The following is a 26,347-nucleotide window of genomic DNA, read 5'->3' on the forward strand; positions in this document are numbered from 1 at the left end:
GGGAATGTTTTGTGTTGTAACTTTGGACTTCAAACTATTATTCAGATTCATATACAAAGGTGAAGCTTTTAGTCATGGCCAAATAGTGCTGCTTTTGAAGATTAATACTAAAAGAAAGGAGAAAAGAAAGTAATTTGAGTTACTATGATTAATGGGGCTCCAAAATCCCATTCTTTTCAACATTTCATATTCCATGATTATGAAATAGTCCAATTTAAGAATGTAAGTGTGTGTGTGTGTGTGTGTGTGTGTGTGTGTGTGTGTGTACGCTGTTCTTAGGTGGGATAGAGCTGATTTCATTATTAAAGTTCCTCATTTAATTGAAAAATGATTTTCCATTCTCCATCCATACTAAAGAACTTTTGCTATATTTTCAAGTGAGAGTTATGTTATTAGATATTCAAATGAATGCACTATGAGTATCTGTTTTAAGAACTATTTCAATTCAGAATAATTGGTTTCTAATTTACTAACATCTATAGAAGAGGTTAGTTTCTTCTCTTTTTTTAAAAATTTCAAATGTATAGATTGAGCATGATAGCCACCTTTCTGATATGAACAATACTAAATATGTGCACTAAATGAAGAACAGCTTGGTCTGGAGTCTTGATTCTTTAGCACAATGTCGATCCACTGAGTTGCCCCATTTCTCTCTGCTCAGCTGGACCACGGGTTTACCATCAAGAGATCAGGGTCTTTGGACTACTACCAACAACCAGGAATGTATTGGATAAGGTATGAGATGGTGCAGCTCCAACAGTCAGTGTTTCCATGGCAACGTGCTGGCAGTCTCCATTAACCAGTTCCTTCAGTGGATAAACATGCTTTTGATTTGTTATCCAGTCCATATGCTGCTTTATCAGTTTCATTTTAATCTTGATTGAGATGCCACACCCCCTCATTCCTTTTCTTCACCCATTATTCACACTGACATTGCCAGCTTTCTTTCCATTGCACATGCTCAGTATCAATTTTCCTTCCTGTTAAAAGGACAGTATATTTAGTGTTCATGCCAAAGCATTTTCCCCTCCGTTGCTGGTTAAAGCATCTGTTTGTGATGCTCTTCTGTCATTTAACAAGCGGAGGAGCAGGAGTGCCTTAGCCTATCTTCTCTTCTTGTACAAAATGTAGAATTATATACTGTCATTTTAAAGCCATCAAGCACAATCTTTACCGTCGACGGAACAATGCATTTGCACATTTAGTACTAGAAGCTCCTCAAAGTACAATGAGTTATACAATGCATTGTGTGTGTTGGTAAGCTTGTGTTTTTCAAACCCTCCACGTTTTTTGTTACCTTTTTTCCTTTTGAAAACCCTCTGTGTAGTAGCTATTGCATGATTTTTATTTGAACATTTTGTAACTGTCAGGGGTTGATTATTTTAGGTGACTTGAATTTTTCAATCAAAGGGGACTATGGGAGATATTAATTTTTTTTAACTGGGTTAAGAATTCTACCGAGACAGATATTCTTAAGATCATTTACTCTGCCAAGCAGCAAGGTCTGGCATTTCGTTCAAGGGGCTATTTGCTATTTATGTCCCTCTAAGTGGTCCATGAGGAGGATTGGCTTTTGATAGCTTGAGAAACTAAATGAGAATCTCTTGTGAATATCATTCTCCTGTATCTCTTCTTTAATGGAAGTGGAAGGATATCCATAAAAAGCTGTATAATGTCTAAGTCCACTATGAAACATTTCACCAGTTTGGTATTTATGTAACAAAATAGCATCTTCAAGTGTTTGTAGGATTGTAGTAATCTGCCTGACCTCTTTTCACAAATTAGACTACAACAATCTCACCTAAAAATAGCAGCCCCTGCTATCATTACTATTTCCAAATGATTACCACCAACTTTCCCTCCAAAATTAAATAGACAACCTAACCAGGGTGCTTCGAAGAACAATAAAAGGCTCTTTTGACAGACAATCTGAAAAACACTCCACTCATGCCTACTTCATAATTTAAAGCAAAAGAGACAATAATCTTTTTTCCATTGGTCTTACAATGAAGTGTTATTTACCCCTAGTGGACTAACATGCCCATATGTCAACTCAGCCTTTAGTCAGTGGAGTGAAGTAGTTTAAATGGATGTAAGGAGAGCATTCCTTTAAACCATTTTTGTTTTCTGGTAAATTCAGTTGTGAGTTCACTATGCTCCATCCCTATTCCTTTTAACTTAATACTAGAAAAAAATGACATATCTGTATTTAACTGCACTTCATTTTTATGTTAAATGAATTAATAAAATATAAGAGAGAAATCGACAATTAATTTTAAAGAAGACACAACCACTGAGAAAAGAGAGAGAGAGAAACAGGCAGCCAGGCAGACACAGATAGAAAGAGAGGGAGGGAGAAAGAGAAGAAGAGAGAAAGAGAGGAAGGGAGAAAGAGAGGAAAAGAGAAAGAGAGGAAGGGAGAAAGGAAGGGAGGGAGGGAGGAAGGGAGGAAGGAAAGAAGGAAGGAAGGAAGGAAGGAAGGAAGGAAGGAAGGACGGAAGGAAGGAAGGAAGGAAGGAAGGAAGGAAGGAAGGAAGGACGAGAGAGAGAAAGAGAGAGAGAGAGAGAGAGAGAGAGAGAGAGAGAGAGAGAGAAAGAGATGACCAAAGGTATAAATAAAAATCTTCCTAGTTCTAGAGAATAAACCTCTAGAATCTGAAAGTCAATATTAATAACCAAGTATGACATGCTGTTTCTAATAGAGCTTTAGCATCATCTTGTTTTGAGATTGGGAGGGGGGAGATAAAGGGCAGGAGGAAGTCACCCAGGAAATAAATAAATAGTAAAATATAGAAGAGGCCATTTGACTAAAATGCTTGTAATGATTTCCATCAGTTGACAAAATGACACATCCTTGAATAATGGACTGGAGCAGATGGGTGATAATCTCTTTTTTCTGCCATACATAAACTGCTTGGTTTTCCAGCTGGGGGCAGTAACAACAATGTTTATAGTTAATGCTGTTCTAAAGAGTGCACCCAGTGTGTAAAGCTAAATTGGGGAAATGATGCTAAAAACTCATAGGCAAATATGCTTAATTAGGAAGTTTTATAAGGCTGTTTAGCCACATAGCTAGCACTGGATGGGAACTGATTGCAAATGCTTGCCTTTTATCTCGATGGAAGTGGGAGCATTTGTCTAACCACCGTGGTAGCCAACTTTCTAACATAAACAGTCATTACAGTAAGAACATTTTCACTGGGTGATTATTATGTTTACAAGTGCTCGTGGCTGTTGTAGACTTCTATAAGCAAAACACCAGGGAGTTCATTCCTACTCTTTGATAAACAGCTCACATCTCTGCACATGGTGTGCAATCATCTCCTCTCTATGCCCAGAATTTGGATTCTCCCCTCATTTACTTGTTGGTAGATGCAGAGAAGAACATTTCTCTCTTTTCTGTTTAATCCTGCTCCTTAATGGAGCACCTGGCATTGTTTTGTATTGAGAGCAGGGTGAGCCTTAGCCGCAGTATAATTCTTCACATTAACCCCGGAGATCTTTCTTCTCCTACCTGTAGGTAAGGGACATCATTCCTGTAATGAGCTTCTTGTCCCATCTCTGAACTTTCAGTGTTGAAATTACCACCATGTTCCATGGCTATGGAAACACTAAAAGAAAAAGCATTTCTGTCCTGTTACGTTTTCTCCTTCCTGAAAATAATGTTCTCTTGAGAGAAAGTAGTCACACACATTTATATATCTTTCAAGTAAAGCTGATACTGTGGCAGGTGGTGTAGTCTGGTAATGGAGAGGTATTACAATGCACAGTGTCTTCAGCATGCAGAACAGCAAAAACACTAGAATCCAGTAAGCTAATTAAATAAAACAAATAGAAAAATAAGACATACACAGCACCACATCATTTCCCAAATATATCCCCCCATCAAAATTTGTGCCTTAGATTAGTGGATTGTAGTAAAATACAATTGATAATACTGGGCTAGAGCAGTAATGTGTCTTTGTTGTGAAGCTATTAAATGTTGCCATGCTCTGTTATTAAAAGGTATGGATGGGGTTAAGAAAAAAATGCATCTTACTCTGTCCAACCTTTAAAGAGTGGTTTTCGTAAAGCAGCATGATTTTGCAGCTTTACAAACAAACTGATTTACTATAGCCAGCTCTGTTGCCAGCTATTGGACATACAATCCTGAGTCACAAAGTTGCAATGAACTATTTGCTTTGCACTTCTTTAGCTCTTTAGGAAAGCAGCTTCCTGCAGAATGTCAGGGCACTGCTGGAAAGACATATGTCTCTGCATGAGCACGGGCATTTCCCAATCTCCCTCTCCTGGGACTTAATCTGTTACAGGAAGTTTTGGGGCTTTAATCTTGGCTCCCTGGAAAATGGAGAGTAGAAAGAAAGAGACTGGTGGGGGCCGCTGCTTTCTAAGGAAGCATTAACTTTCAAAGCCACCAAATTATGGCTCTAGACAAAGTTTCAAGACAGGGAGAAATGTTTGATTTTGCAGCTGTGCCTTGACACTGAAGAGCAAATTATTGGACTGAGACACTTAAAGGGGTCAGAAGCACTACTTATTGCAACTTACAGGGCCTTGAATGTTCAATAAAAGAAATGCTGGAATGGTGAGACATCTGCATTGCATTTTAACAAATCAAATAGGTTACTCACAATTTTCTGAGAGTCCCTCTTTATAGGGATTCCAGTAATTTGAAGATGTTTTTTCTTTGAATTGTGTGTTGCTAGGGCCAATCAGTTGCCATGGGAATCCAGATCTTAATCTTTGGGGCGTAAGTACTATGTATGTGAAAATACTATGTTTTTCTCTGAGATTCTTGATCAAATATTATTGATTCAAAATTGCTTAGAATATTCTGTGATTTTTGTCTGTGGATCAAACTTTCCTTTCTTCTCTCAGATTTAAAAAGAAAATGTGAGATTTGCTTTTTTTTTTTTTAACACCTACAGAAATAACTTGTCTACTGACACAATAGAACCTATATCATAAGTACTCTTGTAGGGAAAAGCTCATCATGTTATCATTATGAAAAGATAGTTGCAAATGCCAGAGAACATGTCCATAGAAATTAGAATACTATCATTTCATTAGAAAACTTTTTGTTTCCTCCTTTTAAGGGACATCTAGATTTCCCATAGGGGTGTTATATCCCTTGAAATTCTCCAGGGCAGGCTACTACTTGTTTTGTTTTATAAGACTTATGAGCTGGAGGAAGAGTTGACTTATTTCTCATTCCCTAAATTCCCTTAAAAATAAAAAAGCATATTCACATTATTTCCTTCAAAATTCACATAATTAACACACCCTCCCCCCTTCTTTAACACTATCATTTGCCAATCTCTAGGTTAACATCTCCCCTTCTTCAATGATGAGCACATGGATAATATGTTCTTTCTATCTTATCTCCTGTTTCATTCACTGTTCTATAGAATGTCAAAATTTATGTTGGTAACCATTCTTAGAATGCTTATTTTCATATCCATTATCTCCCACCGCTGTTATCTTCCACCTACTTTAAACACATACCAGAACTTTTATACCTGAGACCTCACCATCCCTCATAAGTATCCTTGGATACTAACTACAATACTCCAGGATTCTGAGCTTTGCTCTTTGGTTTTCCAAACAAAATGACTTCTTCTACCTCTATACCCTATTCATTCATATTTTCTGTTCTTCTCGCTCATAGTAAACCACTGGACCCATGGTTCCTTTCTATGTTCTAATCTATCTTCCCCAGTCCGGTTCTCAACTTGCTTTCCTATTAATTTTAAATCTCACTATCAACAACTTCAGTGATCTAGTGGCTTGTCTAGAAGGCTTGTCCCTTTGAATTCCTGTTATTCTTAATGTACTTATATTTAATCTAAACAGTCATTACCATCTTATTACTCAGCCATGCACACTTCAAGTTGAGTCTTGCTAGAGAAAGACACAGAATCAGGCTGATTTCATCCTTCTAAACTGATGCTGTAGAGCCTCAGCTAGCCCCTTGTTGTTTCTCAGCAACCCTATTTATTACTATTACTATTATTATTACATATTCATAATATATCTAAAATTATAAATTTATCCATATATGCATACTAAATAAAATTAGAATAAATAATATATTTAATAATAATAATCTTATTGTGCTTATATAGCACTTACTTATATAGTGCTTTAAGATTTCCAAAGCATTTAACATAGATTATTCATTTGAACTTCACAATTCCATGAAGTAAGGCATTGCTGTTATTCTCTTACATTCAGGAAATTGAGGCTTGAAAATTGTTAAACAATGTGCCCAGGCTGACATGGTAAGTGATGGGAAGATTCAAACTCAGGTCTTCTTGACTTCAAGCCTGGTATTCTGTCAGCTACACCATGTGGCTGCTGTATCTCATCCTTCATATCCATAGTTCCAAATCTCCCACCCCTCTCTGTAGATATTCATATCAAGTGACCTCATGTCCTTCTTTATTGAAATCAAGATCTTTCTGTGTAAGTTTTCCCAGTTCCATTGGTTAAAATTTCTCAATATTTTTACCCATTTGTCCAAGCTTTTCTCTTACCCCAATGAGAGAATTGTCCTTACTCCTTGACAAAGCTAAATTTCCTCCCTTAACACCTCCTCCACAAACTAGCTCTATCAATCCTCTTAAGAATCATTGTCCTCAAGTCAGCAAACATGCTTCATTATAATGAAGAAACTCCCACAGTCCTTCTATTCCTTTAAACTACTAGTCAAACAATCAGCATGTATTTACTAAAACACCTCCTATATGCAAAGCATTCTAAAGGTGCTAAAGATACAAATCCAAAGAGTGAAATAATCTCTATTTATAAGGAGCTTAAATTTCTAATTCTAATATATCTAAGTAGATATATAAATACCAACATATTGGTATAATAAAGTGGATAATTTTATATATATGCAAAGTAGTTAAATACAAAGTGTTAAGAAAAGCACTAGCAGCTGAGGACATCAGGAAAGACTTTATATAGAAAATGGTCCTTGGAGCTACATCTTAAAGGAAGAAAGACTCTGTGAAGTAAGGAGAGACTAAATTCTAGGCTTGCAAAATGGACAGTAGAGTGGGGGGTTAGGGTAAAAGTTTGGATCATGGAGGGCTTTAAATGAAGGGGGGGTTATCCCAAAGGCAATAGGAAGCCACTGAACTTGACTGAGTAAGGAAAAAATAGGATTAGATCTGTGCTTAAGAAAAATTAGCTATAGTGTGTAATATAGATAAGAATGGGGAGGAATTTAAGTCAAGGAAATCAATTAAAAGGCTGTTCCAGGACAGAGATGATAACCATCTGAATTAAAGTGGTAGCTTTATAATTGGAGAGAACATAATGGTGGAATGTTGTAAAGATAAAAGTAGCAAGATTTAACAAACTATTGTATGTGTGAGGTCCAGGAGAGTAAAGAGTACAAGAATATATCAAAGTTATAAACTCAAGAGATTAAAAATGGTAATACATTAAGAAAAAATAAAGAAGTTTTGGATAAGCCATAGTTTGGGGAGGGAGATATTAATGAGTTGAGTTTTGGTTAAGGTTGAAATTCAGGCTGAAATGTCCAATATGCCATTGCTCCTGTAAAACTGAAGTTCAGAAGAAAGACTGTGCCGAGATATATAAATCTGGGAGTCATCTATGTAGAGATGATAGTTAAACCCATGGCTGTTGATGGAATTACCAAGATAGTGTGTAAAAAAAAAAAGTTATCAAGAAAAGAGGGCTAAAGGCAAAACTCTGGGGAATACTCACACTTAGAAGACCAGACATGAATGATGAATCAATACAAAAGACTGTGAAGAAGTGGTCAGACAAGTAAAAAGCAAATTGGAAAGAACAGTGTTATAAAAAACTAGCTAAAAGACTATCAGATTTGGTAATGAAACACTAGCTCCTAACTTTGGAGTAATTTCACAGAAGTAATGAGATCAAAAGCCATATTGCAAAGAGTTGAGACATGAGATGAAAGGAAGTGAAATCAATGAACATAGACAAATTTTTCCAAGTAGTTTGATGAAGAAAGGAAGGAATATTATAGGATTATAACCTAAGGAGATGAAGAAAAGTATTTTTTTAAAGAAGAGAGAAACTTAAGGTGTATTTGAAGGCAGTTGGATAGAACCAATAGATAGAAAAATTGAATCTTTGAAAGAAAGAAAAGTAGGAATCCTGCAGGGATGCAATTGGGGGAAAAAAACAAGAAAAGATAGATATAATCAACTGTAGAGAGATTGGCCTCAGCAAGGAAAATGGCTACCTCTTTATCAAAGCATGGAAGAAAAGAAGGAGTAAGTTTTAAGAAGTTTTAAGATTTAAAAAATGAGAGAAAGGGAAGCCTCAATTTTTTCAGCAAAATAAGGACAAAGTTTTCAACTGAAAGAAAAAAGTTTGCAAAAATATCTGTAGAAATCAATATACGGAATCAATTTTGAGAGGAATAAAAGGACTACCTTTATGTAGTGAGGACCTAGCTAGTATTGAACTACATCAATTTATTATATTCCTGTTCGGTATGATTTAACTCCACTTGCTTTTAGCAACTAGTGAGTAACAGTAGAAGAGGATGGTGAAAGTAATACAGAACTAAGGTTTGATAAGAGTACAAGAACAAGAGAATAAGGGATTTGAAAACAGGAGACAGTATAGAATTGAAATGACTATTGAGTTGAGAGTGAAGAAGAAAGACATAATACTGAGGGGTAGAAGGATTGGAGGTCTAGATGAAGATAAGGAATCGATTTAGGAGGGTTAAGATATATGGCAAGGTGACTATGGTCAGATAGGGAAATGATATTTTTATCCTTCTCCTTTTCACTAACACAAAAAGTCTGTACCCAATAATTATACTTCCTCACCACTTATTCAGTCTTAAAGTCTTTATAATATGATTTCTTTCTCTGTTATTCTAATGAAATTGTTCTCTCAAAATTGACCAATGAGTTCTTTAATATAAAATCCAATGATCTTTTCCCAGTCTGTATCCTCCTTAACTTTACTGTATTTCTTGACATGGTTGCCTTCTCCCTTCTTTGTACTTGCTCCTGATGCTTCTTACTCTCTAACCATTCCATGCTCATCTTCTTCATTGACTCTCTTCCTATTAGCCACTTTTTAATGATGGTGATCCCCCAAATTCTGTACTTTTTCATCTATACTCCTTTCTTTGCAATCTGATCCCTTTGCATAATTTTAACATCCCCCATCTACTAGGATACCTCCCAAAGCTCCATCATTAACCCTGACCTCTTTCTCTACATTCTAGATCCACATTGCCAACTCACTATCAGATTTTTCCACTTGGATAGTCAGTCAATACTCATCATGTCCAGAACCTAACTAGTATTTCTCAAAAAATTTCAAAAAAACCCCAAAACTATTCTTCATTCTGACTATCCTATTTATGTTTAAAAAAAAAAAAAAAAAAAAAAAAGAACCACTATTTACTCAATTTTGTCACTTGGCCCTTAAATGCTCTCTCTTCTCCCTTACCTCCAGACCCCTTTTTAATGGCATTTTCACTACTGTAGCCCAGGCAGTCACTGCAACTCACCAGGACTACTTTGGGACCTATCTAACTTGTCTACCTATCTCTAGTTCTTCCCTTTTTAAAAAGAGCAATAGTATTTGTTAACATCACTCCTACATTCATATTCCTTCAATGGCCTGTTTCTTGCTTAGCAAATAAAGTCCCTGACTCCTTCATCTTCCATTCCAGTGTTATTTCATAACTCCCAACCATACTTTCTATGGTCCAACAAAAACTAGTCCCTCCCCTTTGTAAGCATTCTGTTCTTATAAATCCCAGAGATTTTGTGAATGTTATTTCCAATATCTGGAAACCCTAACTCCAATCCTAACCTCCATAAACACATACTATTGTAATTGTAGTTTTCCTTCAAGAAATAACTCCCATGTCAACTCCTCCATGAAATCTTCTCTAATTCCTCCTCCTCAAGTTAGAAATTATCTTTCCTTATTCAGATGCCTTCATGGGCAATTATGAATAAATCAATTTTGATAAGTTGTCAATTACTATGCCAAAGAAGCTTTGGTTTACCTGGTTTTATAAAACTAATAATTCGATTGTAATAGGCATTAAATCCACTACATTTAAATACATGAGATTTTTTTTAAAGCAAGATATATGTGATTCTTTCTTTTTTAATCATGAATAATAAGATAGTAACAAAGTGAAAATTGCAATTTAGTTTTTAATGTACTTTAATGTACTAATGTAATGTGAAACAAGTATGTGATCCTTTCTCTTCTCAAGATGGGCTCAGAACCCACCAAAAATATGTACGAAGATCAAAGACTCATTTTCTTCATTGTCCAATTTATGTATGTCACAAAATGATCACACACTTTGGTCCATTTTAGACGCTAGGTGAAGGAGGACTCTCACTAAAGACCATTTTGAAAACATACTGAGAAGCAGGATAAAGCTATGAACTCAAAATGGCTTCTTATATAGTATTTCCACCCCTGAAACTATGAAAGGAAGCAATATACTAATAATTCTGTATCTAGAAACCAGGTTAGGAGGTTTCTTAATTTCATTCTGTGGAACCTGCATGCTTACTGCATTTTAATGATCATCTTTATTATTGGAAAATTCTATATCATTTACATGATATACATTGTCATTCCTGGCAAGATCCCCAAGTGTGAGAGAGGTAAAGGGAAAGAGGGGGAAGCTAGAATTTGTATGTATGTTTATATGTATATACTTTATATATACATATATATATATATAACAAATATATATAAATTTTAAGTTTAATAGTAAGCCAGTAGAAAATGAAGATGGCAAAAAATTGAATAAATTTGTCAATTTAATTTTGCCAGCAAGCAAAGCATTTCCAAAATGGCAAGCAAATTGCAGTCATGTCCCTACAGAGTAAGAGAGAGAAAGAGAGACTGGGAGTGGAGGAAAAGGTTTCTTAGATTAATGCATGAACATCTGCATCTACAGCTCAGTCTCCTAGGTAGTATAAATAATGGATGGGCTAAAAAGCAAAATGTACAATAATGTTCTTTTATTAATGAAATGAAGATTTTTTCTGATGGCTAGCAATAAATTAAGAGGAAACAAAAAAAAGAAAAAACTCACTATCTGCTTTTGAAAAATGCAGTTACTTAAATCCAATAATTACTGACATGACAGAAAACTGCCTCATAACTTAAAAGAGATTCTTCCTCTTGCAAATCTTGCATGTATCCCAGAGCAGAAATACTTGTGGCCTGAAGGCTGAGAATTGCAATTTTTGCTCTAAAAAAAGACTAGTAAGGTGCATAGAAGATCTATGATGATATTATTATTATAATTTTGCAGCAAAAAGAGACCCTTAAGATCTTTTGTACTAATCTTTTCATTTTATAAAGAATATTGAGACCCAGAAAGGTTTAAGTGATTTGCCAAGACCACAAAGTCAATTAGTGACAATTAATCTCCTGACTTGATCAAGTACTTTTTTGAAGGAATCATCAAGTTTAAAATGGTAGATATTGGAGAAATGTTTGCTAAGTCATATCACAAAAAAATATAGCTAAAACATATTTTACTCATGCCCATATGCTTTCTTCACTTGGGCTGAATAGGGAAATTAGACTTAGAGAGATTCAATTCCTCTATAAATTAGACTCAGAGAATTGCCTGGTGGCATTGAGACATTAATTGCCTTGCCCAAGATCACCTAGCTAATATTTATCAGAAGCAGAATTTATAAATACAGGTCATTTTTACTTAAGGTCCACCCTCTGTGTAATACGACTGCCTCTTTCCTCCTCTATACTAGGTGTCTTTCTTCAGCTCTTCTTGGATTGTACCAGGAGGACCCCTGTTCTGCCCCAAGTCTTCTTGATTTTTTCACCAGTCTATGTTTACCCTGAAGTGCAAATTTGTTCTGTTTGTGAGGAAATCTGGAGAGCTTGAAATTTATTGATCTACTCCACCACCTTCCCAGAATCCTCCACACTAGGTGTCTTTTATAGGCATATAAACGTACTAGGTGCATTTAGACCATATATATGGATGTATTGTGTATGTGAATAAGATTTCCAAATATGGTGCCAAAAGCAAATATTGAAAAATTCCAGAGTAGTTCATTTAGAATATCTAAGATCTATAAACACCAAAATATTGATTACCATGGAACAAGTCACTCTGTAGTTTTTCAGCAGCCCATTCATTAAGCAAACACTTATTGGTACATGTCCAATAAAGTCCTCCAGTGCCTCATCATGGTATAGAGGTGACCCTGGGTTCTTAATAGCTATACCATAGAAGTACAAATTCCAGCAATATCTACCTCTCCAGAAAGGATTCAATGTCAAACTCAAGAACAAACATGTTATTATCCAGGGTTGAAATCAGCTGAATTTGAAGAAACTCAGCATTTTTTTTTTGATGAATTTTTCTACCATATGTAGCCAGTGTACAAGACCCCAGGATTTGTGAATTAGTTCTACAATCCAACAGAATCAAGGATCCATAAAACCTGATATGCCGTAATAAGTTCTGAGAGAATCACAGGGATAATATGGTTTTCTGAACTCAAAAAGTTTAGAACTGACTAGAGGGTATTGGAGTAGGAATGAGACATACAAATAACTATCATACAAATTAGAAATGAAGAAATTGAATTAGGATAGATCCCAATCAGTAAAAAATAATAAATCCCATTAAGTGGGTGCAAGTATTTGAATTCTCACTATTAGAAGTTTATAATTATGTAAAATGTGGTCATTTGCTCCAACCCAGTTAAAATAACTGCATTGCTTCATGGGCTCATTATTCCTTCTAAATTCTCTCCCCATCCAAATTATAAGAGAAGCTAAAAGTGCTGTAAAGTCATATGAAGGAGAAATCAATAATAGGTATTTTGAGGTGGAGTGAAGAAGAAAAAAATCAAGGACCTTCACGGAAGAGGTATATGAGAGGAGTACTGAAGGATGAAGAGGATTTCAACAGAGAACAGTATAGTCAATAGGGCAATGAAGGAAAAAAGAACATCTAAGAGTTAAGTCTTACTTTAATATTAACTAGCCATATGACATGAATAACCTCTTTTAACATCTCTAGATCTCAATTTTCATGCTTGTAACATTCAAATAATAATTAGTACTTGCCTACCTTCATTACAAGGTTTTTATAAGCATGTTGTGTAGGTGTTCTTTGGTAAGCCAATTACTTGTCTGTATGTTATTTCCTTCATCTATTAAAATGAGAAAATGGGACTAGATATATTCTAAAGTCCTTTCCACCTCAAAAATCTACCTTCCATATATGCCGTTATGGTTTTCAAAATGTTATGTGTCATAAAATGGAAGACTTTTTTGTTTTTAATAACCCATGAATCTGATATAAATTTCATTTTAACAATATAGGTCATCACTCAATCACATTACAGTAATTTATTGTTATGGAAATTTCCTGGTGATATAATTGGCATCATAGAAAAAAATGCCTTTTGAAAATTTTCAAAGTACATCGTCATTTTGCTAAGAAATCTAGTAGTGCTGATAAATCCATCCAAGTACCAAAGATGCTAAAATAACTGATTTTTTGTTGTTATTCTTCACTTTTCATGTTAATTTTATTTTCCCCTGAAAAAATCCGCTTATTCATTTCTTACATTGGAGTAGTTTTATATGATTTTTTTCTATGTGGGACAATTATAACTAAGTCATCTAAGTAAGTCATTCCCCATAATTTTTCAAAATCAAATATCTCTTCTGGTTAATGAGCAACTAGATGGCACAATGAATAGAGTACCAGGCTAGAAGTCAAGAAGACTTATCTTCCTGAGTTCAAATCTGGCCTCAGACATTTCCTAACTATGTGATTCTGCACAATTCACTTAAGCCTATTTGCCTCAGTTTCCTCATCTGTAAAATGAGCTGGAGAAAAAAATGACAAATCCTCCAGTATCTTTGCCAAGAAAACCTCAAATGGGGTCACAAAGAGTCAGACAAGACTGAAATGACTGAACAACAAAATTCTATTTAATGTGTTTTATTGACCTATTATTATGGTTCTGTCCTAGGGCATTATATTACAGATTTATTTTAAAATAGCAAAATTGAAGTTTCATTTAATAATAATAGTAAGCTTTTATTCTTAAGCGTTTCTCATGTTTACCTTCTCTTACCTTCACAATGAAATGTGATCACACAAGCTAAAGATTTATACTGTCAAAAGCCTTATAAAAATTCCTCAAGGATATTTCAAGTTCTCTTGTGAATTATTAATGATGTCATAACTTACTGAAGAAATTTATGATAAATCTATTGCATAATCCATGCATTTGGTTCTTATGTACCAATAAACCTTTCAACCAAGTAATACTTCAATGGATCCATGATATCATTGATAAGGGTTACACCTACAATGATACAAATTGAGATCCAAGCCTGCTTTCTCATCCTGTCTGATTCTTGTCCATGTACGCCCATAAATTCTCTACATGCATGCATCTAGTACACTGGGTGCCTTTTGGATCTCTTGACATCCTGTGGTTTAAAAAAAATGCAACAGACTGTCCATTAATTAGCTTTCAATCTTGATATTTATACATAACCATCTTACCTCCTTCCGTGGTCATAAATCTTCTTATTATGGTTCTTTGGGATTCTTTTATATGTACAATTTATCATTTATAATATGCCAAGTATTCATGCCCACTATGTATTTCTCCAGTGCTGTTTGGAGTGAAGCTCCATTGATCTCTCAAAGATTGTGATAATCCATGACTCACTATCATATAGTATCGCCAGAAGAATGTTATTTTTTTAAAAATGTACTTTTTGATAAATGATAAACTGATTTATTGTCAAAAAAGTGGATAGAATAGTAGATAGACTTAAGTATATAGTATATACACAATATAACATAACATATAGTATATATACTATATAATATAGCAGATCAAAATAAGAAGTATTATATTAGAAATCAAATTACCTGAATTTTAATCCTCCTTCAAGGGCTTTCTACCTGTATGTCCCTTAGCAAGTCACCAAACATTTGTGAGTCTAGTTTTCATATGTAAAATGAGAGAATATAGATGACTGTTAATATGTCTTTTAGCTCTATGATCCTTTGATTTGATCAGAACATAGTGTCTTTTCCCAAATGCCATCTCTGCCCACTAACTGATTCCTCCTAACTGATTCTGGACTCAGTGCATTGTTCATTCAACACATATACAGGCTGCCCACCCAATTACTTATCAAAGGCCAGAGCTAGACTATATTTACCAGTTACTCAATTTGACTAAGAAACGAAAATTTGTAATTTTATTAAGCAATATAAAATATTAAATATTGAGCTTCTATCAAATGTATAATTTTTGAAGACACACACAAATGGAGGAAATCTTATCACTCTAGTTTTATATTGCCAAAGTCAGAAAAATAGGGGGATGGAGGGAAAGAGGTAAGAAATGGATAAGGAAAGTGAGAGGAGAAAGGAGAGAGGTGGGGCAGAGAGACAAAAGAGAGATATACAGAGACAAAGACAGAGAGAGAAAAAGAGAGGGACAGAAAGAGATTGAGAGGGATAGGGAGAGGGAGGAAGGGAAAGATATGTATGTGCATGCCTTAGATATTTGTTGGTGGGAGATCCAGAATATAAATAATGTTGCCTCTATTATTGGCTGCAGTGCAGATGCCCAGTGTGGTTATAGCTTAATGGATTTCTGGGAAAATGCCTTCAAGTGAGTTCATTTAAATATTTGGCATTATAGTACTTTTAGGGATTCATTTTGCCAAGGCATGTACTGCTATTTTCTTCATTTCCTTCTATTTTCTGTATTCTGAAGTGCCTATGAAATGATATGCAAGGATATGCTAAAGGAATAGTGTATATTTTAAAAGCCATTTTATTATATAAATAGATGAAATCCTAAATGTGTAACCAACTTGGGTCCATCAAGTGAGCAAAAATACGTAGCCTGATTCTATATTTATGATAGTGCCTTGGTCCAGCAGTCATATCAAGATTTAAGGTAACATAAAAGATTGAATGTGACAATATGTGAAATTCTAGGTTCTCGTTTGTTCAGATGGTTATTAAGCATAGACTTATACACCTACTACTTTATGATCAATAGGACATGATTCAACATTTGAACAAGTATTCATGAATGACCTATTATGAGTGTAAATTATCTTGAATGAGATCCCTTGAGGACCTTACAGGTATGAAAGACTTGCATGTAGATTAACATAAATTAAATCATCTAGGGACAACTAGATGGTGCAGTGGATAAAGCACTGACCCTGGAATCAGCAGGACTCAAATTCAAATCTGGCTTCAGACACTTACTAGTTGTGTAATTCTAGGCAAGGCACTTAACCCTGTTTGCCTCAATTTCCTCATTTATAAAATGAACTAGGGAAGGAAACAGTAAACCACTACAGTATCTCTACCAAGAAATCCCAACACGATTAAAACAAATCCACTTTTTTATATGTCAGGCTAAGGAGTTTGGACTTTATTTTGATAGTTATCAGAAATGAGGGAAAAGGCAAAAAGATAGTAGGGGCAGTAATGAGCTCTAGACCTAGTCAGAGGACTGTGTCACAATCAGTTTGGATTAGAAGATTCATACTCATGAGATAAGGTTGGAAAAAGTAGATTTTGGCCAAATGGTGGGCATTCAGTGGGGCACTGAATGATTAAATAATGGACTTTATCTTATAAATAATGGTGAGCCATTAACAAACTTTGAGTGGGAGAATGATCTGACAAAATTAGTCAACCAGATTTTATAAAGGGCCTACTATTGCCAGATATTGTGCATCTAAAGATACAAAAAAAGTGTGGGGGGGAGGAACAACCACCATCATAACAAAAAACAAGCAAGGGGGGAAAAATGTCTCTGGAATCAAGAGTTTGATTTCATGGGGAGACAACAAACAAACAGCTATGTACAAACAAGATATATAAGAATGCTATATAGGATATAAAGATAATAATATAAGATAAATAAGGGAAAGTATAAGAGAGAAGCTACCAAGAGTAAGGAGAACTGGGAAAGACTTCTTTCAGAAAGTGGGATTTTAGCTGAAACTTGAAGAAAGCCAGGGAAGCTAGAGGTAGAGATGAAGAATGAGAGGGTTTCAGCATGGGGACAGTCAGTGAAAACAGGAAGGAAATGATATGTCTACTTCAAAGAATAGTAAGATTGCTAATATCACTAGATTTAAAAGAAAACTAAAAAGTAGGATTCAGTTTAGAAGACAGAGGTTTCACTAGGATGATGGCAGTATAAGGAATGAGAAGCGGACAGATGTGGGAGCATATGAGATAACCAAGATAAACTCTTGATTCTGTTGCTTGCTAGTTGGGTTAATAGCTTAACCAAGATGAAAAAACTAGCAAAATACCATTGCACAGAACCAGATTAAAATGTAACTGGGAAATGTTTAATGAAAAATAATAATTTAAATATAATACAGCATAATTTTAGATACAACACAGATGTCATTTGAAGTTTTCAAAGTCACTATTTGAGTATGACACCACTGGATTAATCTCTTTGGATCACACTTTCTTATCTCAAAAATTAGCAGGTTAGACCAGATAATCTCTTAGGGACTTCGCAGATGAATAATTCTGATAACAAAAAGACAACAATCATAATCTATTTTTCATCACATAAGATTATTGTACAACTTTGAACCTTAAAAATAAAGGGAGGGAACCTAGAAACTGAATCACAAATTTCAGAAAAGCTAAAAAGGATGGAGTTTGAGGAAATGGAATGAACAGAAGTCAGTGTGAAGACTATCATCTATGTCCATTGTTAAGCATCACTCTTAAAATACTGGAAAGAGAAATCCCCTTATGGGGTTAAAAAAATTTTAGGGAAGAAACTAGAATAACCTAAGTAGAAATTCAATCTTAAACCTATCAAGGTCACTGCCCAAAACAAACTTAATTGCCCTAAAGTTGGGGATTGCTAAATAATTACAGGACCCTAGAGCATGGCAGTTGATGTCAGGGGTATGGGGGGGATGGGAATTTACTTCAATAGATAACATTGGGTAGGACAAGGCAAGACTGATTCAAGGCTTTATAATGTTTAGAAAATCTAGGAGAAATAAAGGTGACGGCAGGAAAGTGATCATGAGAGTTACTTTAAGAAAAGTACTTGGATATATTTTTAAAACTTCAAATGCTTCCTCCTTTTCTTGCTTTTTGCCTAGCCTATTTTAGCTATTCCACTTGGTATGTCCAACTTACTTATTCTGTATCCATTTTTAAAACAAAAGATCAGTATTCAGTTTTTATGGCAGTGTGTTCTTTCTCCAGAAAGTTGAAGTAGAAATATTTTAATTACTAAGAGAGTATGTCTGACTTTAGGATTAACTGCAGAATGATTGTTGTGTGATTCAGACTAAATAGACTGTTATTTCTTGGAAACACTTGTATATACACAACTATCAGTTTTTCAGTTGACCATGTTTTAAATAAAAACTAGGAATTTGGTCTTATGATAACAAAAAATGATTATTAAGTCAGTAGGCATAAAATAGAGAATTATAAATAAGGGTTAAGCCAAATGTAGCAAAGGAATCAGAGGTAAACACTACTGTGTTAATACTCTGTCCCTGTTATTTATAAACTAGACATGACTTATTAAAGTTTATCTTCCTCATTGATTCCTAACAATGTTATACAGGACCTAGATAGGAAAAAAGGAAGCAATTCAGCCTAACTAATCCTTTTGCTGTATTCATTCTACACAGTCTCCCTTTCTCTCTTTATTACTTCATTTGGGAGCTTTGATTGCCCTATTTTAGATCTTAGATTGCTGTAATGCTATTTTGCAGTTGTATGAGGGATTTAGTCCTGACTTTGTTCTCAGAACCAGTCTGACTATAAATTTATCTCTGTTCTTTGAAGAAGTTAACAGTAAATTTTCAAGAGGAAAAATAGTGGCATATATCCCAGTAGAGGAAAAATAATCTCCTGAAAGCAGAATAACCTCTAGGCTACATCCTTTTTAAAAGGACTTTCATGGGAGGAAACTTTCAACTTTTATGTGTATTTGATAATTTTCTTTGGTCTTTTTCCTTGCTCTTCTCCTCTCTCTGTCTAAATTTTCTTTGTGAGACTCTGCTTCCCTTTCCCACACCTGTTAAATCTCTTGTGAAGTCATAAGGTTCCAATTCTGATGTCATAACCACTTCCAGGGCTGGAGCCAATTATCACACACATGAGCTTATAACTTGGTAGTAGGTTCAAGGAGGAGGAGAAGGATAACTGGGAGAGCCAGGATGTTCAAAGCTATGTAATTCGACAGAAGCCTTCCAAAAAGAATCGATCGTATATTTTGTGGGGGTGGTCCTACTTCAGTTTGCTTTTATTTAAAGCAAGAATTTTGCTTCATTAAAATTAGACCAATGCTAACCAGATTCATCCATCTTTCTCAACAGCTAAACAGAAAAAAAAAGGGGGGGGGGGAGGAAGCCAGATCATTTAGCTTGAGGCCCTGTGGTAAAAGAGCTGGAGGAGGAGCTCATATCTCAGCCACCATGTCTGATGGTTTCATCACCTTTCATCTTGATCAGCCTGAATGTTGATGAACACACCCTACACCAGCCTACCTTAGGTCACATCACACCAACAGCCCTCCAGCTAGAGTTTGTCAGTAACTCCAGCTAGACCATGTGGGGCAGAGGTTAATCTATATGGAGCTGAGTTGAAATCTGAATCTCAGATTGTATGGAACTAGCATCCCCCAGAAGTTAAGCATATGGCATCCATCCATGCTGCACATATTTGATAATGCCCTGGCTGCTTCTTCAGTCTCCAGGATCTATGTTTTTATAAGTTGTAAAGCAGCATGACCTGCTTTGTCAAGCAGACTGAATGAAAATGGACAGGTTCACGAGGCCTGCATATTCTCCCATCTCTCTCCCACAACCCAGGAGGGGGATGGTTTGCATTCATTTTGAATTTCGCCCAGCCTAATTTTATTCTTTCTCATTTTATGCCCCTGCCAGACCACCGCTCTTGATAAGGAGAGGCAGGTTTTCCGACGAAGACGCAACCAGGATGTGAGGAGCCGGTATAAGGCGCAGCAAGCTCCCCCTGAACTCAACTCTGAATCGGAAGACTATTCACCAAGTTCATCGGAGACTGTTCGCTCACCTAACTCACCTTTTTAATAAAAAACCCTTTTACAAAAAAAATTACAGCCCTCACTTAACCCTTTGAGACTCTTAAATTCTCCAAACTTGTGTGAAACAGTTTCATCTGATCCATCTGGCTCTAAAATGTTTGAATGACAGAAAAGAAGGTGTGCTTATGGTAACTGAACCCATTTCCTTATGATGAATGAGATGACACATGTTCTTTGTTGAGATGGCAACTTGCTGCTACTAGGATCCTCAAAGGGTTAAGTCTATTTTGCGATTGCTTTTTTTTTTCTTCTTTTTAAAGATAGAAGCAATGAATGTTTTCATCAGCCAAGCTAGGATCTGCAGTATGTCATTATAGCACATGTTAACCCTCTGAGTGCAACAATTTCTTTAACATAGGAAGCCCTAGTTAGGCAATTATTCTGGCCCTTTTGACTTGTACGAACATGTTTCTATGCTGCCAACCTGGATAGATAGGGTGATACAGAGTCAGTGACTCAGCTGGACATCCAAAATGTAATCTTGCTCCTGCCTCTTTGTGGGTTTATAAATGGCAGCTTACTAACGTGGATAAGTATGAGAAATTTTTTTTAAAAATTCTCTTAGAAAAGTAAATAGATTTGTGATAGCTATGGATGCCGGTCCCAGTTGGGTCTGGCTCCAAGAATGGAAGGAATTGGGTTCATGTCAGGGGAAATAGGTGGTGCTCAACCCCGACAAGTCTACTTATGATGGTGTGCTGATGCCCCTGTAAATGCTGCTTCCACATCATCCGCTGCTAGTGCCAATGTAGACTCTCGGGAATAGTTATATTCCATCTTTATCTTAGTGTGTGAGGATCTAATCAGTATCACATTTTTTTCTATAAAAAAAAAAAAACCATGCAAAACACTGGTAGAAAAAAGCAATAACCTTGCCAGTTTCTCTGAAGTACTAGAATTTCCAGCACAGAGATGGAAAATGATCCAGTCCTTCAGCATTTTGGGTTCCTCCTGCTCTGAGATATATATATATATACCATAAAACCAATATATAGGGGAACTGGGAGAAAGGGAGTAGAAGTCTTGCCTTTTTTGCAAGACAGTAGTAAGGGTTAGTTGAAGGGGAGGAAAAAAGTAGAAAGATGATTCTGAATTTTCTTTAAAAGGAAAAAGAATAAAAATGCTTTTTTAAACCAAAAATATTGGTGATACTCTTTAAACCACATGCATCGCTTTAGACTACCTGCCTAGGCTTTCCCTGGTAACACATCAGCAATCTAGGAAGGCTTAGATAGGAGGCTTGCTGAGGGCATAACAATTACTGCCAGCTATGGCTTCCTGGCATACCTGGCAGCAACATCCACGTGGAAAAATGTTGCTTTTTTTTTTCATTCCCTTACCCCATCCTTCATTTGTTTCTGCAGGGCTAGGTGAATTCTTGTCTAAAGCCTGTGTTTTTCACTTCTGTTAGCAAATGCATCCCTCTCTCACCCTGTGTCTCCAGTGAATTTCCAATAGCATATGACCTTTGAGAAAGGGTTCCTCATATATTTCTGGCTCAATTAAGATGAGTCATTGCAATGTTTAAAGGAAAATGAAACCTTGTTTGATTGGAGGCAGGGGGCTGAACCAAATGACCTAAGGTCCCCTTCAGCTCTTTGTTTCGTAAAGGAGGAAGCAGTGAATCATATCTTTTAGGAAATTGGTATTGACCCATATTACATTAATTGCTTTTCACAGTGTTTTTTGAAGCCCTCCCCATCAAGGTTTTAAAAAATAGCGTAGTATCAAAAATTTTGTTCTGAATTTTGTGTTTAGCTTCTCTCTATCTCTCTCCCCCCTTTCCCCCTCTACTATGGATATCAATCTTCAAAGTATATTTTTTACTCTCTCATCCGTGTCTCAGAGTCAGTACTTTAATATTTTTATATTTAAATTGCAGTGATTTTGGTGACACTGTGTCCCATGCATTTTATTTTCCCACTATTAAGTTTGTTTAGTATGAGTCATCCTGACATATGTCAGCAATGTATATTTTATTGGGAATGGTTTTTTCTTTCAAAAGCACAAGAGAGATCACAGTACACATGATCAAGTAAATGAGTTGTTGCTGAAGAATAAAAAAGGTTCCCCTTTGTATTTTCAGAGCTCAGTTCAAGAACCCAGAGTCCATGTCAGTGTGGTTCTGAGTAGATTAAAACCTTTGATTTGGATGAGAAAATTCAAAAATTAGAAATTAAAGTACCTTTTCATTCAATAGCCTAATTGGTAGTCAAGGACCCAGATCTGAAAGAAAGAATTTCCTTCTCTAAGCCAATGAAATGAAACACTTTTATAAATCTCAGAAATAGTCATTTAATTGGCCGTTCTTCCTAATACCAGAATGGGAAGAATCATATGGCCAAACATGTGTCTGCTCTAGAATAAATGTGCTTTTCCTTTCTTCCTTGGAATCATTTTGTTTATAAATCCTATTTGGGGACTGGCATTTCCACATCATCCAGTGTCTAGAATAGGTGAGCTACTCAATCAAGTCTTTGTATCAACAATGTCTGTGAATCATTCCAAAGGCTGAATGCAGCTTTGGTGCCTAAACCTAAATATTGCTGCTAAACCAACAGCCCCCCAAAAAATGCATGACACCCCAGATATCTGATGGTGTTGAGGATATAAGGATATCTCAAGCCTATTTGATTGATGTGTGCTAAATAAACTATGGAAGAAAAGGAACACAATTTATCAAGAAAGAATATTGAATAACCCCTCAGAATGCAATTTTGGATAGTATTTATTTATTTCCAGGGAGCCAGAGAGCATAGCTGTACTCAGAGGGTTAACCGAAAAGCACAAAGCATGCCAGTTACATTAGAGTATGCAAACTGTTTCACTTCTTAGCCAGTGTTTGCTGATTTTGTTTCCAGAAAATTAATCCCTAGATGATTTTCCATTTGAAATAGCTATATGTTGTTCTTCTGCAAGGAATTTCTATGACCAAATTGACTTTCCTTTATATTGCACCAATCAGAGAAATTTGATGTACATTATCACAGTGTAAGTCTATAGTTAAAAATTGGAATTCAAACTCTACCAGTGATTTCAGATCTCTTTTCCTAAATGCTTGATAATCATTTATGGCGGTAACATAGGCAGCTGAAGCCGTCTTCCCTTTTGAGCGAAGGAATATCAATATGACGTTTTCGAGTTCTGAGATTCTGCTTTGCAGTTGAGTAGTGTACTAGTTAAGGGAAAGCTGCTTTGTTATGTATCATGTAAATCATCTTTGTTGATGAGAACTGTTCATATTAATGAACACATACATTTTCTTTTCTTTATATTGTAGCAGAAACCGTTTTACTTGTTAACAATCAATCAATATGTGATTTGCTTCAGACTGTTAGAGGGAAAAAGTGAGATTCAAGTCTTTGAAAAATGTTATTGCTTTTTACAGTAGCCCTCATCTACTTTCCATGTGGTGCATTTAACTAAAATAAGCAACAAGAACCCTGTGAATAAACTACTGAAAAAGCCTGGCGTCTTGTATTCTATGGGACCCACCACCACAGCCCAGTACGGTAGTACAGTAGCTTGTGGTGGTTAGCCAACCTGTCAAGCATTGTTGAAATGAAAGCAATATATCCATGAATGAAAGGTAAATTGCAATCCTTTGCCCTTTGAGGCATATTTCAGCCAGGAGGGGAACAAAAAGGAAAAAAGAAAAAGAAAAATGGGCTCTGAGGGTCACAGTGCTACCATATGACCACAGGTCAAGTACATTAAATCACTGTTATTTGCTGGCCAATGGGCCACATTAGAAAATTGTATCCCCTGTATTGAGTTTAGATTGTGGTGAGGGAGATCTTTCTTAGCATTATTGTGGTGCCCTCCAGCCCTGCTCTAAGAGTCAAGGGTCTGTCAGCATTTCCATTACAAACTCCTATTTTCAAAGGTTTTTAATATGACCATAAAAAATGTGCTCCCGGCTGAAACTTGGCATGTACTGCCTCAACCTGGGGGTGAAGGAAGGCTTGCTTTCTTACTCCCTGCACCCAGCTCTTCCTTGCAGAAAAGAAAAGAATTCAGTTTGGCCCTTTCCTGAGGGCAGATGCAGAAGGGCACCAAGAAAATCAGACATGTTAGCTTGATGGTGGATATTCATTTACATGGGGTTATTTTGTTTTGTTTTTAACCATAAATGAATCACCACCCAGATCAGTTGGCATGTGCTATGGGTGATATATTCTTTCTGTAATTTGTAAAATCATCTTTTAAGAAGATTTGGAACTGCTTGATTGACTTTGTTATCCATTCAAAGATTTGCAAGGATTTTAAATAGGCAAATCATAGGGTAGGGCTTGCCTTGGTATTCTAAGCCCAATTCCTTTTATAAATTAGAACAAATCCTCTCCAATAGGCCATCACTTTGCATGCAGTGATAGAGGGTCACACATATGCTTATTTAATAGTGGAGAATGGATTTACACATTAAACTATACAAGTTTCATGGAACCACTTAATTCTGCTAGGCAAAAATGCTCATTAAAAGCACTCCTGTAATTATTAGCTAAAGTGGAATGGAAATCCTAAAAGGAAGTACTTTTAACCTTTTAAAATATTTCCTCAAATACTGTACACTGAATGCTTAAACCATTGCAAAGATGTTTTATGTTGGTTAACATATGCTTATACATGAGAACATTCAAAATGGTTTCACCAAATTTGTCAGAAAAAAAAATAAAGACATTAGGGGTGCTTTTAACAAGGGCTTTTTTTTAATGGTACAAACATAACCTATCATCCAGTAACATTAAGGGTCATAAACTGGTGGGAAACAGGAAATTCACTGTAAAGGCTTAAGATGCCTCTTTGAATTTCCTTGGTTGTTCTTCAGGATTGTAGCTACCATGACCATTTTTCAGTGAGCTTCCAAATGGCAGGTGTTTTTAGCACGAAGTCTGCAATATCTTGGCCCACTGAGGCAATCAAGGGATCTAATTTCTTCCTCCCCTGGAGGGAGGGGAACAGCAGTCTTTAAAATTAAACTTTACCTGTAACTGTACTGGATTTTTTCTTTCTTTGGGGGTAGGGGGGGTATCAGTATAATTAAGATCCTTAATGTTACTTGAATATAAAATTGTTTCATTTTACTGTGAACATAGTTTGTGTGTTTAAGTAACATCTGTCCAGAAACCATCCCTGTTGGTATTAAAAGAAGGTAGTCTTAAATATATATATATATATATATATATATATATATATATACAATGATTATTTAAAAAAAAAAAAACACTACAATGTCAGCTCATTCAAGTCTAATAAAGTAATAAAGTATGGTAAGAAAAAGGTCTTGAATAGTTCCCAAGGGACAATTTTTCGCTTGCCATTTACTCTAATCTTTGGTGTGTTCTCAGAAAAAAAAAAATTGAAACTGGTCCAAGGTTAGCAACATCTTCTCTGTAACATTTTTTATTTTATTAGGAAATTAATAATACCATTTTTCATTCTGACTGAAAGAAAATTATTAAAGGATTAGCTGAGTGTGAAATTAAGTAGTATTTTTCTCATGCATGCTAAAGAGGTATGCAAGGAGCTCACTGCATTCAAACAAGTCTGAATGGTTTCAATTCTGTGCAAGAAAAAAAATTAACTGTTTCCTTTGAAAATACTGAACTTAACAGTTGCTGGGTGGATCAGATGACAGAGGTTAATCTTTAATTTTCAGGAGACTAATGAAATAACTTTCAAATGATTTGTATCAATGATTAAAGCTGGAATGAGGTCCAATTTTTTCTAATCCCTCAGTTTATGCTAACAAATGTAGGTTAATGTGGAATGGAATCATCTGTGATATATTATGATCATTTCTGAACTCAGCTTTTTTGATGTTGCTTGTTTTTATGTAAAACATGTTCTTTAAATTAATAAAATAGTAGTACTTGGTGTATGAACCACTACAAAATACCTTAGCTGCAGTGTCCATCCTCAGTTTCTGTTGACATCATAGCAAAAATTAAATTTTCATTTAATTTGTAATCAACATAGCTCAGGAAGTAGCATCCAGCTGCACACATGGGGGATTTTTTCCACATGAGGTTTTAAAAATTTGTCATGCAATCATTTTGCTGCTTTCCCACATACCCCATGTAGCAGAAGGTTTGGTGGTCATCATTAAAAAGAATTATTTTTCATATTTCCCACTCACCCTATGATTTTCCTGCCTGGGA

At 35.6% G+C, this 26,347-nt stretch overlaps 1 protein-coding gene across 4 annotated transcripts in view; it reads left to right on the forward strand.

Annotated features, from left to right (window-relative positions):
• DCLK1 (doublecortin like kinase 1) overlaps positions 1-26,067 on the forward strand; it is a 390,620-nt gene extending 364,553 nt beyond the window's left edge. For 2 of the 4 annotated variants that reach the window (XM_003764516.2, XM_031960703.1), the window contains 2 exons: positions 662-735; positions 20,008-20,166. In XM_003764516.2, the coding sequence (XP_003764564.1) occupies positions 662-735; positions 20,008-20,065 (132 nt within the window). In that variant the 3' untranslated portion in view covers positions 20,066-20,166. Of the gene's footprint in view, positions 1-661; positions 736-20,007 lie in introns of all 4 variants that reach the window. The other 2 variants (XM_031960701.1, XM_031960702.1) reach the window with 2 other exon arrangements.
• The last annotated feature ends 280 nt before the right edge of the window (positions 26,068-26,347 follow it).

This window comes from Sarcophilus harrisii, chromosome 3 (genome assembly GCF_902635505.1).
Source record: "Sarcophilus harrisii chromosome 3, mSarHar1.11, whole genome shotgun sequence".
NCBI classification, from domain to species: domain Eukaryota; kingdom Metazoa; phylum Chordata; class Mammalia; order Dasyuromorphia; family Dasyuridae; genus Sarcophilus; species Sarcophilus harrisii.